This window comes from Chelmon rostratus, chromosome 4 (assembly GCF_017976325.1).
Source record: "Chelmon rostratus isolate fCheRos1 chromosome 4, fCheRos1.pri, whole genome shotgun sequence".
Classification (NCBI taxonomy): domain Eukaryota; kingdom Metazoa; phylum Chordata; class Actinopteri; order Chaetodontiformes; family Chaetodontidae; genus Chelmon; species Chelmon rostratus.
In genome coordinates, this window is record NC_055661.1 from 23650167 (window position 1) to 23667935 (window position 17769).

General features: G+C 43.3%; 1 protein-coding gene across 2 annotated transcripts in view; it reads left to right on the forward strand.

Moving 5' to 3' along the window:
• Positions 1 to 17769, forward strand: part of ralgps2 (Ral GEF with PH domain and SH3 binding motif 2) — a 70412-nt gene that overhangs the window by 20407 nt on the left and 32236 nt on the right. For both annotated transcript variants that reach the window (XM_041934635.1, XM_041934636.1), the window contains exons 3-9: positions 244 to 374; positions 732 to 839; positions 1627 to 1677; positions 10133 to 10216; positions 13835 to 13924; positions 14025 to 14117; positions 15185 to 15311. In XM_041934635.1, coding sequence (XP_041790569.1) covers positions 318 to 374; positions 732 to 839; positions 1627 to 1677; positions 10133 to 10216; positions 13835 to 13924; positions 14025 to 14117; positions 15185 to 15311 — 610 coding nt within the window. In that variant the 5' untranslated portion in view covers positions 244 to 317. The remainder of the gene's footprint in view (positions 1 to 243; positions 375 to 731; positions 840 to 1626; positions 1678 to 10132; positions 10217 to 13834; positions 13925 to 14024; positions 14118 to 15184; positions 15312 to 17769) is intronic.

The window sequence follows — 17769 nt, forward strand, 5'->3', positions numbered from 1 at the left end:
CTATTTTCCTAAGACTGAATTCTGCACTGTAGTTGGCTTAGTAGCTTATAATGATAAACTGAATCTGAGAAGGCTTGAATTAACATGTTTCAGCCAGTAGATGGTGCTGCTGCTCCAAGCTGAGTGTTCAGTCTTTTGTGTTTGCAGGTGATAATGGTCAAGGTGTGGTGCAAAATTTACTCACTGTGGCATGTTTTGTGTGTTTGTGTGTGTGTGCACGTGCGCGCGTGTGTGTGTTTCCAGAGTGCCGGGCGGGCTTTGCTGCAGCTGAGGATGATGAATGGTCTCCTGCGCTAGAGCTAGATGGTGTGGGAAAGATGGACCTCCCTAATGGTCGATCAAGCATCACCACCACCGCTGCAACAGTCTCTGAGGTGAGGCCATGCCCACTCGCCAGACCTTCACCCACTCATTTCACGCGTTCGCCTTTGCATGCTTCTCCAAGCACTTTCCATCATTGAGAGCTTTAGTACATGTTTAGAATGTGACAGGATGTAGTTACTCTAAGTGGTTTTTTTTCTGACTGAAAAGTTAATGCATTTTTCTGTGGCTCTTAGGTTTACCATGGTGATTTAACACCCTCAAACCCTGCATACCTCACCTCTCTACCCCCACTTTATAACCTTGTTCTTATAGCAGCACAGCCATCATTCCTGTTACCTTCTAATGCAACTGTGTGTGTGTGTGTGTTTGTTTGTGTGTGTGTGTGTGCGCGCGCGATTGTCCTCTAGAAGAGCAGCAGCTCAGAATCTCTCAGTGATAAGGGTTCTTCGGACCTGAAGAAGAGTTTTGATGCTGTTGTGTTTGATGTGCTAAAGGTCACCCCTGAAGAATATGCAGTAAGTGAAGTTTTTGAAGTGTTTGTGTCTACGAGTCTGTCTGTCCGTGTCTGGTTAACCTGTGTGTTCGAGTGTTTGAAAAAATGAAATGATCAGTAAGCACAACTTTGATGTGCTGACTTGAGGCAGGAGGAGATGGGTTGATAGAGGAGGAAATGGGGTCAGAGTTTGGATCAGTAATAATTGATGATGTTTGGCAGTGCCAAGCAGCCACTGATGGATTTCCCCTAGGCTGCCTCTGCACAAACTTTCCATGGCAACTATGAACAAGCAGAAGTCACAGTTCTGTAGCATTAGCCTTACCTTGTTGTGAGGAATAATGTTGCTCCAGATTGTGCTGTAATTAATCAAATATATGTATATATACATGTTCTTCATCGTGTCTGCACTGTTATTTTAATACTGTGATATTTAGCCTTGGTATGCCCCATTCGACCACAAGAGGGTACTCTTTGTCTTCTTTTTCCCTTTAGTGTCTTCATTTCGCATCTCTCCACAGTATATTAAGGCATCTATTGGTGCAATTAATAAGAGACCCCTGTCACACCCACCTGCTTACGAGGACAGAGTGCCTCTAGCAAAAACTGTACTTTAATTATTGAACTACTAGTTTATTTACCTCAGATTTGACAATTTATGATTTTTTCCTCATGTACAATAATGTAGCTCCCACATGGCAGCGTGCTAATAGTGAAATTGTGCAAAATTTTCTCTATTTTAGTTGTTTTTGCTTTCTCTCAATCCGAACATAGCAAGTCTAACATCTGTTGTGTTTCAACTCCTCCAGGGCCAGATTACGCTCATGGATGCTCCTGTGTTCAAAGCCATCCAGCCAGAGGTGAGCTACTTTCACCTAGTCTAGTGTGAGAAGTCAAGCAGGGCTGTTGAGTTCGTGGCTCCTTTTAAAACACATTTTGTCAGACATTGTGTTTTAGGTTGAAATATGCACCCTCACACCTGAAATTATGCAGTGAGAATGCACACAAATGGGAAAGGTTCAGTGGTAAATGCACACAATTGCATATGTATTTATTTAAGAATTCGCTCTCTCCGTTTGCTGTCTTTCTCCCTCTGGCTCTCTCTCTTCTCTCCCATGTAAAATGTCCACGTGGTTGACGTCCCTGTGACACCCTGCGCTATGAGCAGCTGTGATCAAAACTCCCACGCGGAGCCACATATCATAACGATGCAACAAAAGGCCATCTGTGTCTTGCACACTGTTGCCTCTGTGAGATCGAGTGTAATCTCATGCTTTTCTCTGTTTCGGATTGTCAGGCCGTTCTTGACAGCAGTCATGTATAACCTGTGTTTAAGGTTGGCCACTGTGGCTTTATAAAAGCAGCATACAGACCACAGCCTAGTGTGGTGTGGTACAGTCTGACTGGATATTGCATATATGCAACACTTGACTCAGTCTCAGCTGACAGCACACACACACGCTCCTCTGGCACGATTCCTAGACCTCTGTTTTGATTTCATTTAAACAACAATACTATGGCATGACCTTTTTGAGTCTTGTAAATAGTTTGTTTTGTCTGTGTAATGGAAAAGACTGAAGTTCTCTGGAGAATTGCTGTTTCTTCACTCTGAAGGAAGTCATTGACGTCGTCTGGACTCCAGCCCCATTGTCTTAACTGCACAGGGCCAAGTTCGCTCATAGGCCACTGAAAGGTTTATAGTTGCGAACACACTCCTGTGCTTGGTCTGATTTGACTGAGTGACCAACTGAGTCGGTTTTATAAACCTAATGAAAAAGTGTTCCTGCATTTCTGTCCAATTTAGCAATTTAGCAAAATAATGTGCCAGGGTTACGATTTAAAGGGTCAGGTGCACAGGGATGTGGTTTCACTTTTTGCTGATGATGGTCAGGGACCTGTAGTGGGAATGAAGACAGATGTAGGGGGAGGGGAAGTGAGCAAGAGGAGAGGAAGTCACTGGCCTGATTGAGGGGGAGGGCTGACAAGGAGATGAAGGCTACAGTCTGGAGGGAGAGAGGGAGCAGAGTGAACAGAGTGCAGAGTGATCCGGCACCATCCTGGCAGGGACAGGGTGGACTGGAGAGGCCTTTTCCTGCTCTCACTGTGCTTTTGTCTCAGAGCACTGGTTGAAAAAAAAAAAGAAAAAAGAAGCCGCACCGCCGTGACTGAACTAAAACCCAACGAGTTTCCACTGCTGTCCGTCTCCTCACCCTCCTTGCAGTCACATGATGGGAAAAGCCAGGTATGTGTGTGTTGGTGCACGCCTGCTGTTTCACTCGGCCCACTGCCTGAATAGGAAAATATTAAATAACTGAATCCTGAGTTGTGCAATAGTGTTTTTACTGATCTGCAGCCCATTTAAGTCCTTTAAGCACCCTTTAAATGCCATGTTACACTGAAATCCACATGTACACACATATATGATAGTTAAAGTAGGGTTTACTAATAAATGGGGAACAGTAATGAACAGGATGGGGGGTGAGAATGTGTTTTAATTTAGAACAAATATTTTCATTTTTTAGAGTGGAAAGAGGGATGAAGAGTATCAGTTTCCATGATGTGATATGTTGTAATTCTTCTTCTTTGTTGGAATAGTTCTGAGGAAGTCAAACCTTTTTTGATTGGATATGATATCTTCAGAAGAGTTTCATGCATTACTGAACTTGGATATGTCCAGATGTTCTTCAGAGGGTTTAAAGTTGACATATTTTGACTTTCTGCGTAATAACAAACAAAAGACGAATCAAATTTTCCACCAGAATGGCTCCAAGTGTCGCTGATCCTTGAGTGTACTGATTGAAAAATGATTTTACTGCACAGCCTGTGAATGCCCTTGCAACCTAGTTACTGTGGATAAACTGAGCCTTCCCTTTAGTCTTATTACTGTGGAGTGTAAATGTTGTCCTGTGTATGGCTTAAACGTTGTGTATCAGCAGTTATGTTTGAGCTGCTCTAATGTTAATTTTTTCCCTTTCTTCCAATGCTGCAGTCATTCCCATTATAACCGCTTCTACTTAAAATAGTCTAAATGACTGTATGCTAGCTATGACTTGTTCTCTTGGTGATTTTATTTCCTCTCCCTCCATAAACACATCATAACTGTCTTAATATAATATAAATATGAGTGTGTGAGAAAGAGAGCTCCATAGAGAGAAACCGACTGTCCGAACTCTATTATGCACGCGCTTGTTTACAACATTTTTACATGTGTATCTGACGCATAAACATTCTGGCATGAGTTGGAAAAATTGCCCCAGACAGGATTGCAGTAGAACAGAAGATCTCATTAACTCAAGTGTTCCAGCACTGACATGGAGCAGATGTATGGAGAGCAGCCTGAAAGGTCTCGCTAAGCCCGCTGGATGAGGAAGAAAAGATAACTCATCATCGCAATAGCAACTAAAGTTGTGCGCTCCATACAGTGCAGATCTTGCCCAGGTTTACAGTCAAGATGGCGGCGGCGATAACAAAAAAGATTCAGTCATCTCTAATTTAAGTGAATCATAGCATATCAAGTATGGAATTAATCTGCAGTTGCTCCAGTTCAAGATGAGACCAAACTTTTCTATGGATGTCGGTTTTTTAGCCACGAAACAGGCCAGAAACCAGATTCCAGACTGAAGCAGCCAATGACAGAATGAAATGGAACTGACGATAAAATAGGTTTTCAAAAATTGTGAATCACCGCAACCGCAAGAGGACCTTGAGCAAACAGTCATAAATGTGCACAAAAATATTAGGCTGATGGGTCCAGTATTATGTGAGATTTGCTGCAGACACACACACACACACACACACACACTACCAAATGCCTGGCGGAGATAATAATAGATTACATGGCAACTGTGGATGGAGACACTAAAAACAGTGTGAGTAGTTGGTATAAAGTCTGGCCAACCTCTCTGGACAGGAAGCACAGTTCACTATCCTCTTTTCTTCCCAACTCAAATTAAATGGACAGGGCAGTGTTCCTAAATAACTCTTAGACATTGGAAAGGCCTCAAGACAGCTAGGATCGTAAGCTCAGAACTGAACGCAAGCCACTCTGACACAGCAGACAAACGCAGAATGAAAACCCATCTGTTTTAGATGATATGCAAGTGACAGCTCATAAGACTTTGCCATGCGTGAGCTTTGCTGTAATTTACTTCCTACACACAACGTGCCCTTGTCAGCACAGTGCTCATGGACAGTGTGCAAGAAGATGCAAGAGAAACTGACAAAGAGCTCTGAAAGTCTTTTGTTCTGTTGGGAGTGCAGGTATAATTGATGAGAACGCCTTAAGTTATTATTTTTTTAATGATAAAATAACCACTAGTGCGGCACAGACTGTGTTTAATGAACAGCCCTCGGCTGAGTTGTTGATATGTTCATTGGCTGTTGCAAAATAAGATGCCATTAAAAAGACAAGATGGATCATAGAGAGCAGGGGGGAAGGGGGGATGCAAGAGACTTGTAGCTAAATCTTTTTCTCTCATCTAAATTTACGAGGCACTGATTATTAATGGGTTATAGCATGTTGGCTGGTTCTGGATGGATAGCTCTTAGATTAGCTGAGAGAGAGAAATGGAGAGAGTAAAATGAAGTCTTAAGTGAAAATAAAAAGGGAATAAGTGGAAATAAACGGACTCTCTCCCTTCATCTCCGTCTGTTCGTCTGTCCCTCTGGGCCATTTGTAATTTCATAATCAGACGTGTGGCTGAGGATCTACAGCTGGATGTTTATGAAATAGCAGCTGAGAGGAAAAGAGAGATTGAGTGATGTAGAGGGACGTGAGAGGGGCTTGAAGGGAGGGGGGGGGTGCCTTTGTTTTTGACACACAGTCATGACAACAGCCAAGTATGTAATTTAGTGGCTTTGGCTGGCAAGCATTGCTTGAGCTCGCAGGGAACAGCTATCAGATTGCATTTTACGTACCGCTGAGAAGTATGTTAGTTCCTCACATGTCTGAGCACCCAGCGCCGAAATCCTCTGAGCAGATTGAAGGTCTCGTGAGGCGGATGATGGAGGTCGGTGACGTTTCTCATACTCTGGCCTGCAGCCTTAGTGGTATCCAGCACTGGTTGTGAGATTAAGAAGAAAAACAAAAACAAAACATTTATTCAAGTATTTTGTTTTCTGGCATGCATTCACAAATGTAAGTGAGATGTAAATGTTGCATACAAGCTCTGGGTAAGGCCCCGTAGTCTGCACATGTTGTTTTCTGGTGGAGAGATTACACAACAAACACAGAAGGGAATCCCACCCACACTACAGCCTCTCGGCATGATGATCAATACACATTTATCTTGGTGAAAGGTGGAGAAAATAATATTTTGGCAGGCGAGACAGAAAATCCACAATGACAAGTTTTTCCTCGTCAAAGGGGATTTTGTCCAAAGTTTTATGAAGCTGCCAATGGAACACTTTAAGAAGCTGTCATTGGATTGCTGCGCCAAAACACATTTAATGATGCATCTGTGTTTCTGTTTCTTTTCTTTTAGAATAGAACAGCAAGTATTACAACAGCATCATATTAAGCAAATCCACTATGCAGTCTTCATATAGGAACAGGTTCAGTCTGGTTTTACAGGGTTTTTTTTGACAGGATAGATGGCCTGTACTTCCATAAGAATCCCATAGAGTACATGTACTAAAAGAGCTCCTGGAAGAGTAATTCTTTCCATGGTGTGCACAGCAAGGAGGCTGCTGCTGGCTTGTAGGTCCCTGCCAGAGTCTATAGTTTCGAACTGTCTGACTGAGACAACAATGCATTTTACGACCTTTTTGTTTTCTTTTCTGTTCTACCGCTCTGCTCTTTCTTTTTTTGCCTTTTAAATGTGTAGACCAGTGGTGCCATAAATTTGACATAACCTGGCAGTCAGTTCAAATTTCCTCTCTCGCTAAAAGCTGAAGCACAAATCAGCAACATACACAACTGTGCAGGTTTTCCATTGTACTCCTTCCTTTCATCCTCGGTATATCAGTCTTCCTCCCTTCCTCATCTTCCTCCCTTTTTCCACCCTTTTCCTCATCTTTATCAGCCCTCCCTATCTTGGCCTGTGGCCTCTCCCTAATAGTCCCTGGGATTCAAACGCTTCATTTTTCTGTTTACTATGTAGACAAAAACAAAAGTAAATGCTGTGGTATCTCACATGAGGTCATCGCAATTTGTGGCTTAGCTGCAGCCGGTTATCATCTTCAGCCTGCACCAGTGTTTAGTAACACTCCTCACAATGTGCTTGCAAACCAAAGCTGAGTGAGTGGATATTGAGATCTAGAAGTGTGCATTTTAACATTCAACATGTTTTGAGTGAGGTAAAGTTTGGGATGCTGTTAATGTCCGGCTAAGAATCTGATCTCTGTTGATATCTTCAGCTGGATACAAAAAAAAAGCTCAGTCAGTCGTTTTGACGACTCAAATGTTCAGCCAGAATTGACGTCAGTTTTCCTTGACAGCCCTCATGTTAGCTATACGCACCCAGCAGCGTAGATACAGCCAGCTTCTAGCGGCCCCATAGGACTGTGCTTTAATGAAAATGCTGCTCAGCCAGACCAGAATGTGGAAATGACAGGCTGTCTGTGGTTTGGCGGAGCAGGCTTTTTTTTTTTTTTGTACTGTGCTCTTTTACTGCAGCATTTAAAGCCTTCTCCTTACCAGAGCTGCCTCGTCAAACCCTTTGTCCAAAGGCTAAATTTTTGTTAGATTAAAAAAAAAAACAACAAAAAACTGCCTGCTGTGCAGTTTGTAATGCGAAATGAGTGTGAAACGAGACTATAAAGGCACAAGAAAATAAAGGAAATAGAATCCTGTTAGTTTCTGGAGAGGCTCGGGATCAGTTCCCTGCTGCTTAAATCCACACGAGGTGCTGGCATCAGTTATTACACAACAGCTGAAGAACAATAGAACCTAAATCACTTCAAGCCTCAACTTTAAGCTCTGGCTGCATTGACAGATGGATGGATGGTTACCTTAGAAGACAGGCCCAGATGGTCCAGTATTGAAGGGTCAGTGGAGGTTGTTGAAATATTGTGGTCTTGCTGTGCGAGGTGAGATACAGCGCCGTCTATGTGCCTCTTCCCGGGTGTGCCGCCTACCTGGGTGGTCAGGTGGTGGTCTGAGCTGCGAGACACACAAACACACCTACCTCCCACTAACTGTGGAATGTCTTTGTATAAGAATCATCACCAAAGTTGTGTGGAAGTTGGAGAGGAGGATGATTGACATGATGGCAGGAAGAACGGGGGAGCTTATTTAAAAAGGACAGATGTTAAATAAACCATCAGCTCTCCTTGGTGAGACAGGCGAGTGTCTCCTACCTTCTGATTTAGCTCCATCCTGTGATGGGGACAACATGCTCCTAACTCTGTGGAGTTGTAAACCTTGTGGGTAGATGCTGTTAGGTCTTCTACGGTGTCTGTGTCTTAACACTATCCCTTCATCTTCTCTCCACTGTTCTCCTTTTCCTCTCCTCGTATCCTCATCCTGACTCAGGAAACATAGGCCCTGAGGCAGGCCCACGCATGAATGTCTGCTTTTAACATCTGTATTTGATATGTTGCTTCTTTACCCCCGCTGGCTGCCTCTAACGGCTCAGAGACTCTCCCTTGGCTGAGCATGACTTGTCTTTTCAAGTGCGTTGTCCTGACGCGTTTCAGGTCAGGGAACTGTGGTCGACATCCTTGCTTCCAGACAGTCAGTCTCACTTGGGGGCTATAGTGTGTGTGTCGGGGGGGAGGGGGGGGCGAGGGGGCGCAGCCTGATTCAGCTGTTCATATTACAGTGCAATTCGGCCGGGCTGGCAGGGATTAGGAGAGCTTGCACAACATTTTTCCTACTGTTACGTCAGTGTCCTGGCCGCTGGACAGCCTGCAGGGGCCAATGGAGGGTCTGGGTTCCCCTCGCAGTTTCTGTGTGGTCTCCGTCTTCACCTCATCACTGAGGTCAGCGGCCGAGGACGACCTGAGTCCAACATGGTACTCTGAAAAGACGTGACTGTTTTTTTTGCTGTTGAAATTTTTCTGTGCGTTCCAAACTCACCACCCTGCCTTTTAACAGTGTAATTAAATTACAATCAGCACTGTTGCTTCCACAGCTGCTGCTACTTTGTAGGACTTTTATTAGTAGACGTGTGGAAATGATTAATTGTACAGCTGATCAACAGAAAATTCATAAATGACCATTTCAATCACTGAAAACTAATTTTTAATAATTTTTCCAACTAGAACTAGAAACTAGAAATCAAATATTACGACACTAATTATGACTTCTTAAATGTGAAGATTTGCAGCTTCTCTCTGTTTTTGTCATTTTAAATTGAATATCTTCAGCATTTTGACAGCTGCCAAACAAAATGATTATGAAAAAGACTTTATTGTGGCCAATGGTAACTTGTGATGGACATTTTCTGTTATTTATTTATTCATTTTTGAAATTTTATTGACCTTATTTACATTCTAACCAACAAGCATTTCTCAGCAAAATGCAGTTGTTTGTCCTTGGTTTTGCCCCTAAGGTCAGATGCATGTCCGACCATCAAAGACCAAAAACCAGCAATCCTCTCTTTTCTTAAAGCACCTTTACCGTTTTACATTGCACTCCCACGACCACCATCACCGCCCTCTGCAGATGGCTGAAACGTGTATCAAATAACGCCTGTGTTCATGGCGTGCACGTCCCTCCTTCTGCAAAGAAAATGTCTGTCATTGCCAGCAACGACTTTGCTGCATTACATTTAGGTGTGGGTGTTTCTGGGATTAATTGGAACTGAGTTATCATTAATGCTATTAGTTACAGATGTGGTTTTCCTGCTATGGAAACTCACAATGTCCACTGTGAGAACGGTCTGTCTGCAGATTAACAGATACAAACTATAGAGGCATTCTCAAAGCATTACTCTGTAGCGCCACTGATGTTCAAAAAGTTCAACAGGTACCTTCAAATAATTAATCACTTCATCAGAATGTTTGAGCTTGAGTTCTTTTTCCATGAAACGGCACTTGAGCAAGAATCAATGTGTGTCTTGGTTTTCTGTTCGATGTTGGGATGGTTTTAATCAGTAATGAGCACTGTACTGAGCTTCACTGAAGCAGAATACTCGTTTTATCCATTTGTTTTTGCACCATACATTAATGTGTCTGAGCCTTTGACTGGATCTTGTCCTCTTTTTCTTTCTTCCTTTTCTCCCCCATCATATCACGCCGTCTGCCTCCTCTCCACTTCCCACCGAGTGACCTCTGAATGTTAAGCACATTCAGTAAAATGCTGGTGTACAGAAAAACCTACTGTGCTTCAGTGCATGGTATCAATTTCCCTGCTCCTTTGTGTGTTTTCAGGAGCTGTCGAGCTGCGGCTGGAACAAGAAGGAGAAGCACAGCTCTGCTCCAAATGTTGTGGCCTTCACTCGCAGGTTCAACCAGGTGAGATGCATACACAGTTTGCTCTTGTATCCCATTTAGCATTATCTCCGGTCTCCTCTAAAAGGCGAGAGAAAACAGCCCCTAATGCAGTGTCAAAGATTTATAAGCCTAGGTCATCTAGAAGCAGAGAGATTAGAGCTCCTCTCTCCATTATGTCGTCTGGCCCCAACCTCCAACTCCTAAATCATCACCCTACCTCTCCCAGAGGTCATGGCAGCTCCTGATAATCCCCTCCCTGCTGGTCATACACGTCATGAATACGCCCCAGGTGAAACACGTCTGCAGGAAAGCTTTTTACTTTGTCCTTAGCTGGTCTTTGCTTCCGGGATTGACACGGTTTGTACACAGTCTTAAAAGTTTGGCTTAATTTTAGCTGCTACGTTTTCAAGGTTAGGAACATACTTGAATTTGAATATACTTCATGAAACATGCTTGATTTTCGTCATGTTTCATCCACACAATCACTCATGTCAACTAAAAGTATTGTAATATTTGAAATGAAAAGATCCGTCGTCATATTTGTTTGCAGTCTCCTAGCGTTAACATTAGCAAACATTAAATATTATGATAAAAACATACAATTATAGTTCATATGATCATAGGGTAAAAAAAGTAAAGTTACAATATACATTGATTGCTGTGGATGTAAATGAATTCTGTAATTTATTTTTTTTCACAGTTGCATCTACAGTAATGACTTAGATGTGATTATAAAGATGATTTTTGATTTAGGTGCCTTGAAAGTGCTTCAAAGTGCTTGAATTTTACTCTTAAACAATGTACAAACCCTTCATTCATGACATCATTAGTGTGCTTCTACATGTTGCTGCAGCACATGTAGGAACGCTTCCAAATGAGCGCAGGAGTGTGCATGGCATGCTCCCTGAGTGCCCTGTGAAATCATCAACAGGAAGTTGTGGGTAATGATTTAAGGGGCAGCCATGCCCTTTAATCCCCTTCCAGTGTTTTTGCCAGGCTCCTTTAAGACCCACTTCATTGCCCTCCAGTATAAATATGAGATGATCTAACAAGAATGTGTTGCTGTGGAAACTTCTCCATGTATAGCACATCGCAAACGGTGATTCAAGATGTTAGCTGCGCACATTTGAGCTGTCGGGAGCCAAGAAAAATGAGCTTTTTGGGTAATGGGACTTGGACTGGGAGCGCGGAGAGTCCCAGAAAGCTCCTTAGCATGAGCCGAAGCCATATTCCTCTTCCTTCAGTCGTTGTTTTGTTGGCACTTCGCTCTGGGAGCCAATGGTGCAGAGAAGAGCCGGCCAGTCTGTTTAGCCGGCGGCAAGGAGAGAATAATTCAGAACCCATTGTGATCAGTGCACAGTAGTCTGACATATTGGGTTTTGTGCAAATCAGTAACTTTCATATAATAGTCAAAAAGAAACACACAGCATCATATTGGTGTAAATTCAACAGTATAAGCTGGAAAATATTGTCACACTTTGATATTAAAAATATCATCAAGTAATATCTTGTCTATATGACATCACTAACTAGGTAGTCAGATAACAGTAAAGGACTGGTGTGACTAATTCTCAGATGAGTCTCATCTTAGAAGGGCAGCATCACCAACTTATCCCAGCTTGTTTATCATTCATGTTGCAATGACTTTTGGGTCATTCTTGACACAAGTCTGTCAGTCAGCTGTAGCCCCCATCTTTGGCCAGATCTTCAGATCCATCCCATCCCTTCCTCCCCTCAGGCCAGTAAATGGGTTCATCCACAGCTATCAGCTTGTGTCCACGTCCGCTTTTTTATGGTTATTGAAGCGCAGGGGCCTCGCAGCTCCATCTGGAGGCACTGATATGCTCATAAATGCAGCACCAAAGACATGATCTTAGCTTCAGGGTGTAATGTGAGATCTGTAAAGACTCGGCTTTGTCTGCACAACCCCTGTATCCCCCAAACCCTCACTCAGTCTCACATGCACACTCGTTAATGCGCTTATGTAGACGCTGCCGTTCGGAGTGATCTCATCGCTGTGCAGGTTTAAAGGCCAAGGCTGACGAGGACACGGCTCTGTAATGAACCCCAGTGGTATAGCAATTTAGCGAGACATGCTTTGTCCAGATTGACCTCACAGATCATGTTAGACCACTGAGGAAACTAAATGTGAAGCAGCATGTTTTACTCCCAGATTGGAATCACATTTTACAGTCAATGGAAACTCCTGTCTACTGTAAATTGAAGGGGGAAGGAAGATATGACATTTGAGAAGGTTTTTTTTCTATCTTGAGAGTTGGACCTGTCTCAAGACGAGGGATACAAATTAAAGTAGAAGCCAGTGGAAGTCAGGGCCCACCATCAATGTATATTCTATCCATTTTCAACACTCCATCTTCTTTACAGACAGCTCCTCGTGAAATGGTAAAAATTAAAAACACATTGCTCTGTTTCCTGGAGATACAATACCTGCATAGATAGATTGATGAGTGGGAATCATGTGTTTATACGACAAGACAGGGAGAGCTTGAGAGAGAGTAGCTGGATGAATTTATGTCTTCACTCCGCAGCTCCTCACCTCTCCCCTGAAACAAAAACAAGTCATGGGGCTGTTTCCAGGAAAAAGCAGGCAAGCCAGCTGTAGGTTAGATTTTGTGCACATCAAGAATGTAGAAAAGCACGGCGAAGCACGCACACACACGTGCCAATTAATAGACACACATAAGAAACACGCCTAGTGGTCTGTGGCATGAATGGAGGAATGCTGACCACAGAGTCAGTTAATCGAGCAAGTACAAAAGTCTAACAGCGGAGAAGAATTGGCAAAGTGAGAGTAGAGTCCAGAAACCGAAAAAGATAGAAGTGTGTCTTCTTTGGAAGAAATATTAGAGATGGTCAGTCTGCCTAGGCGCTCTTATCAGAACACAATGTGCAGACAGCTGTAGGCTTTGAAAGCCCTCAGAGCCCTGTGGCGTTGAAGCTAACTTCCCCTCCCATTACCTCCTCTCTTCCCTCGCTCTTCTCCTTTTCCTCTTTCCATTCCCTCTGTCCCCAGAGCTTAAACACTGATACACTGATTGATTGGTGTGTGTGTGTGTGCGCGTGTGTGTGCGTGTGTCCGTGTGTGTGATCAGAATTTTGGCTTCCCAGCATTCTCCCTAAAGAGACAGATTTCCGACATCACTCTTGCTCTGGCCAAGTATTCTGAGCGCACGCACGCACACACACACACACACACTGGGTTGACATACTAGGAGTTATGGTGTGTATCAGTTGTGTAATCAGTTGGAATCAGTTGGATTTTCCTCTGAAGCTCTTGTTTTTTGTCAAGAACTGATCTCTAATCGACTGGAATGGAGCGTTCCCGTTAGAATCTCCCCTGCTTTGCCGTATGCTGGTTTCAGCTCACAGTTGTCAAGACTGTTGGCTCTGGACTCAAAGACTGGAGGTTTAACAAGGCAGAACTTGCTGTCTTGCTTTGTACATCCCTGAAATCTTCATTGTGCTTTGAAGAATGTAACATATGACACATAAATCATTCTCTGTCATCAGTTTTGCAGTGTCCTGGGTCTGGTTTTCGGTGAGTTTGTGAATGTTGCTTGGTCTCGTAAGTAATCTGTGCGTGTGTGTGTGTGTGTGCGCGTGCGTGTGTGTTTTCAGACGAGTTTCTGGGTGGTACGAGAGATTCTCCATGCACAGACGTTGAAGATCAGAGCTGAGGTGCTGAGTCTGTACATTCGCACTGCCAAGGTACAAACATCCATGTATAACATCACATTGCTGTTCTATCCTTTTGAATGTTTGAATTGTAAACACACCCTAATGCATGCGCTACTTACACCTGTCATAGAAACTGTGTGACATGAACAACCTCCATGCGGTCATGGCTGTGGTGTCAGCGTTACAAAGTGCTCCCATCTTCAGACTTACCAAAACATGGGCGGTGAGTAAATTTACCCTACTTTGAAGGCATTTCTGGTTTATTAGTAGAGGGTTGTCAATAAACATGGGATGTCACACAGATCTTTACCAAAGCACTCGACACATAAACAAAGGCAAACAAAAACTAGCACACGAGTGCCATGACAACATGAAATGCAGAGTTCAGGAAAGTATATAAATAAAGGATTATTTAGAACAGTTTGAAAACCTTAAATTCGCCCCATTTCAGAGATAAAAAGAGAATTTAGCAAACATAAACCTCAGCCATTCCTCGGTTTCCAGAGAGATGGCAGTGTCCCACAGTGACATAACCAAAGCAAACCAGTACCTTCATGCAGATTTTAGCAGATTTTGCGTAGTGGGAATATTTTGAACTCATCATTCGATTGTAGACGTTTTATACACAGGAAATTCTGTATCCGTATCCGTTTTAAAACACATGAGGGGCAACCAATCTGTTTCACTGTTCTCACTGAAGATGTAGAGCTTACATAATGACATGGTGATGCTCTGATGTAATGGTGGAAATTTCTTTTGCTCGGGTCCACAAAACCACAGGAGAGATTCTTTTAACCAGTCAGAGAATGCTGTTGCTGGCCAGGCCATATCACACCTGCCTCTCAGAAGACAGAAGGGCACACACACACACACACACACGCACACACCCTTGATCTCTGCAGGTATCATTAGCACTTTCTGCTATTGTCCCAACCTATAAAGTTCATATGTCAGCTGTGTCCACCGCTGCTGACTCCATCCACGAGCTGACTACTCTGCAGTGCAGCCCTCCTGCAGAGCACAGAAGCACTTCATTAAGACAACCAACCAGCTAGAGAGTAGCAGTTTTATTCTGTACAATATAAATGTCTTCCATTTCTGCTCTTACTGTTTTTAAAGCCCTTTTGTGGATATCAGATTTCACTCATAAGTAATTGCAGCTGAATGAAGACCTTGTTTCCATTGTATTTCTCCTTCTCTGTGTGTGTTGCCAACACATTATAGCACTTTATTTCTGTGTAATTGCTCTCATTCTCATTCACCCTTCTTCTGTCCCTATTCTCTGTGCAGTTACTGAGTCGGAAGGACAAGGCAACGTTTGATCGGCTCGACTTCCTGATGTCCAAAGAAGACAACTATAAACGTCTGAGAGACTTCATAAGCAGCCAGAGCATGGTCTCTTGTATACCATACCTAGGTAAGACACACACACACACACACACACACACACACACACACACACACACACACACACACACACACACACACACACACACACACACACACACACACACACACTCACTCACAGACCACCATAAGGTTTGATCTTTGAAAGATCCTATCAGCTTCTTGTCTTTATGGGCTTTTTGTGGGCCAAAGGTTAATCTAAGGACAAACTGATTTAGTTTGAAGAGAGAAACTTTCTCTGCATGTCAGCGTTTCTGTTATCCGGTAATTACCGTTGTGTTTTTGTTTTTTTTGTGGGAAAATCTCTCAAAGTCCGACATATTTAAATATCTCCGGTGAAAACAATTCCAGAGTTGGATGTGAAAATATTCTGGCTTCACACGCTGGTTTCCCCCCGCTGCTTCTCTGATGCCGACCCTTACTCTTGCTCCTCTCCCAATATTTTCACAGCGAACACAGTGAATTAAGGGTTTATTTTGATCAAACCAGAGTTGTGATTGTTGGTTAAACAGTGGAAAGACGAGTGAAGAAGGTTTTGGCGAGTTTTATTTTGTTTGTGTCCAGTTTGAATTAAGTGTATTTAACGCTGATAAAATTACTGTTTCTGTAAATGGAGTCTGGTGGCTTTGGCGAGAGCGATATATAGCGGTTGTTTCTGGTCAAACAAAAAGGATCTTACTTTTTAACCAAAAGGTCTTTCTCTGTTTGGATCCTTTCCATAATGTTGTCTGATCCTGTCAGTGGCAAAAACAAGCACTTTTAGTGGATGTACATTGAGGGTGCACAAAATCCTGGAGGGATTACAGCGCAGCTCGTTTTGCGGCTGCCGGCTGCAATGCCAATTTCAAAAATTGTTGTCCTCACGAGTCTCTTGGACACGAAACCTTGGGAAAATAGGGGCCATAATCAGGGATAATACTTGACTGGAATTTTTCCAATTGACATTGAAATCTTCCAGGATAAGTGGACTGGCACCAGCTTTTTTTCTACCGGAACCCCTGCTCCATGTGTGTCTGGTATCATTTTCCCACAGATTATTCAGCACCACAGTCATCAGTCAGTGGTGTTCAAGAGTAATTCTTTCAATAAGCTGCTTGTTTCCACTGTAGCTGTTGACTCTCTAAGTCTGTTCCCTGTCATCCTGTGTGTTTGAGTAGAGGAGCGTGAATGCCCAACATAAATTTGCTTTTTTGTGAAACCTCTTGAAGTTCCTTATAGCTGGAACACATGAATCAGTGGGAAATAAAGAAAAACGATCTATTTCTCCATCCTTTCCTTGGATTTATACCCCCCCTCTTTCTTTGACTCCACAGCATGACATCACTTAGGAATCCCTTCTGAGTTTTACAAGGAAAACACTCACAGTGATGTAAGAGTATTGTGCACATGGGTACATGTGTGTGGTTTTATTGCTGTACTGTTTGTTCTTGTTTTGACTCGATGATGACTGGATGGCTTTGATGTTCTTCATTGCCATGATTTTTCCCTTTTGCCGTCGGGCTCGTATTGTAGCTACTGCCTTGTGATTCAAACTTAGATGCTGGAGTATGTACAAACAAACGCAGGCACGAGCACAAACACAACATGCTCAAGAGGCTGTTTGTCGTTAAAGAAACTTATAAACACTCATTTTCCCCATCGCACTCTGTCATGGAAGTCTGGAAGTAATGAAAGACCTTGAGACAAATGCAGAGCTAATGCTGTGAAAGGGTTTAACTGTATGTCTTTGTGTGTGTGCGCGCGTGTGGATGAATAAGGAGGAGAGACTTTCCGTTTGGTAAGCGTTTCAGTGATGTGAGTCTAGTTGGTCGTTCTTAGGGTGGAGTCTTTGTGTCGTAAGTCTTTGTACGTGTGAGTGGGATGGCGTTTCATTGCACTCCGAGCTTATAAATGATGCGTACGGATGTGTGATGTGTGACCAGCTGGCTGCCCTCGGTGGCTGGACGGAGCCAAGTTGGCAGACGCGAGGGAAATCGCCACTCTCTTGTTCTCGGACGTTCACCTCCATCATAAATCCACCCGATCCCTCTGAGGGAGAGTGGGAATGAATGAGTGGGAGACTGCAAGCCGCATTGCTTGTCCAGAGCATCATTCCCAACATAAGTGCTCTGCGTCTGTCCGTCTGTGTCCGTCTGTGTCCGTCTGTGTCCGTCTGTGTCCGTCTGTGTCCGTCTGTGTCCGTCTGTGTGTGTGTGTCCATGTGCACATGTTTACCTCTCTGGTCACAAAACAAAGTACCTGTTGAGGCTTAAATTACAGTCCCAACCCACAGCAGAGGGCTAAAATTACCATGTGTGTTTTTCTAAGTGCTAAATACACCACAGGAGGGTTAACCTCTACAAAGTATATTTGTGTTCTTGTACCACTTTTTCATTTTTGTGACTTCATATCGTGTTTCTGTCTTTGCTCCATTTGCATTCTTGTAGGTGTGATGCTTATCTGCAGGTGATAGTAAGAGTTGAGATTGT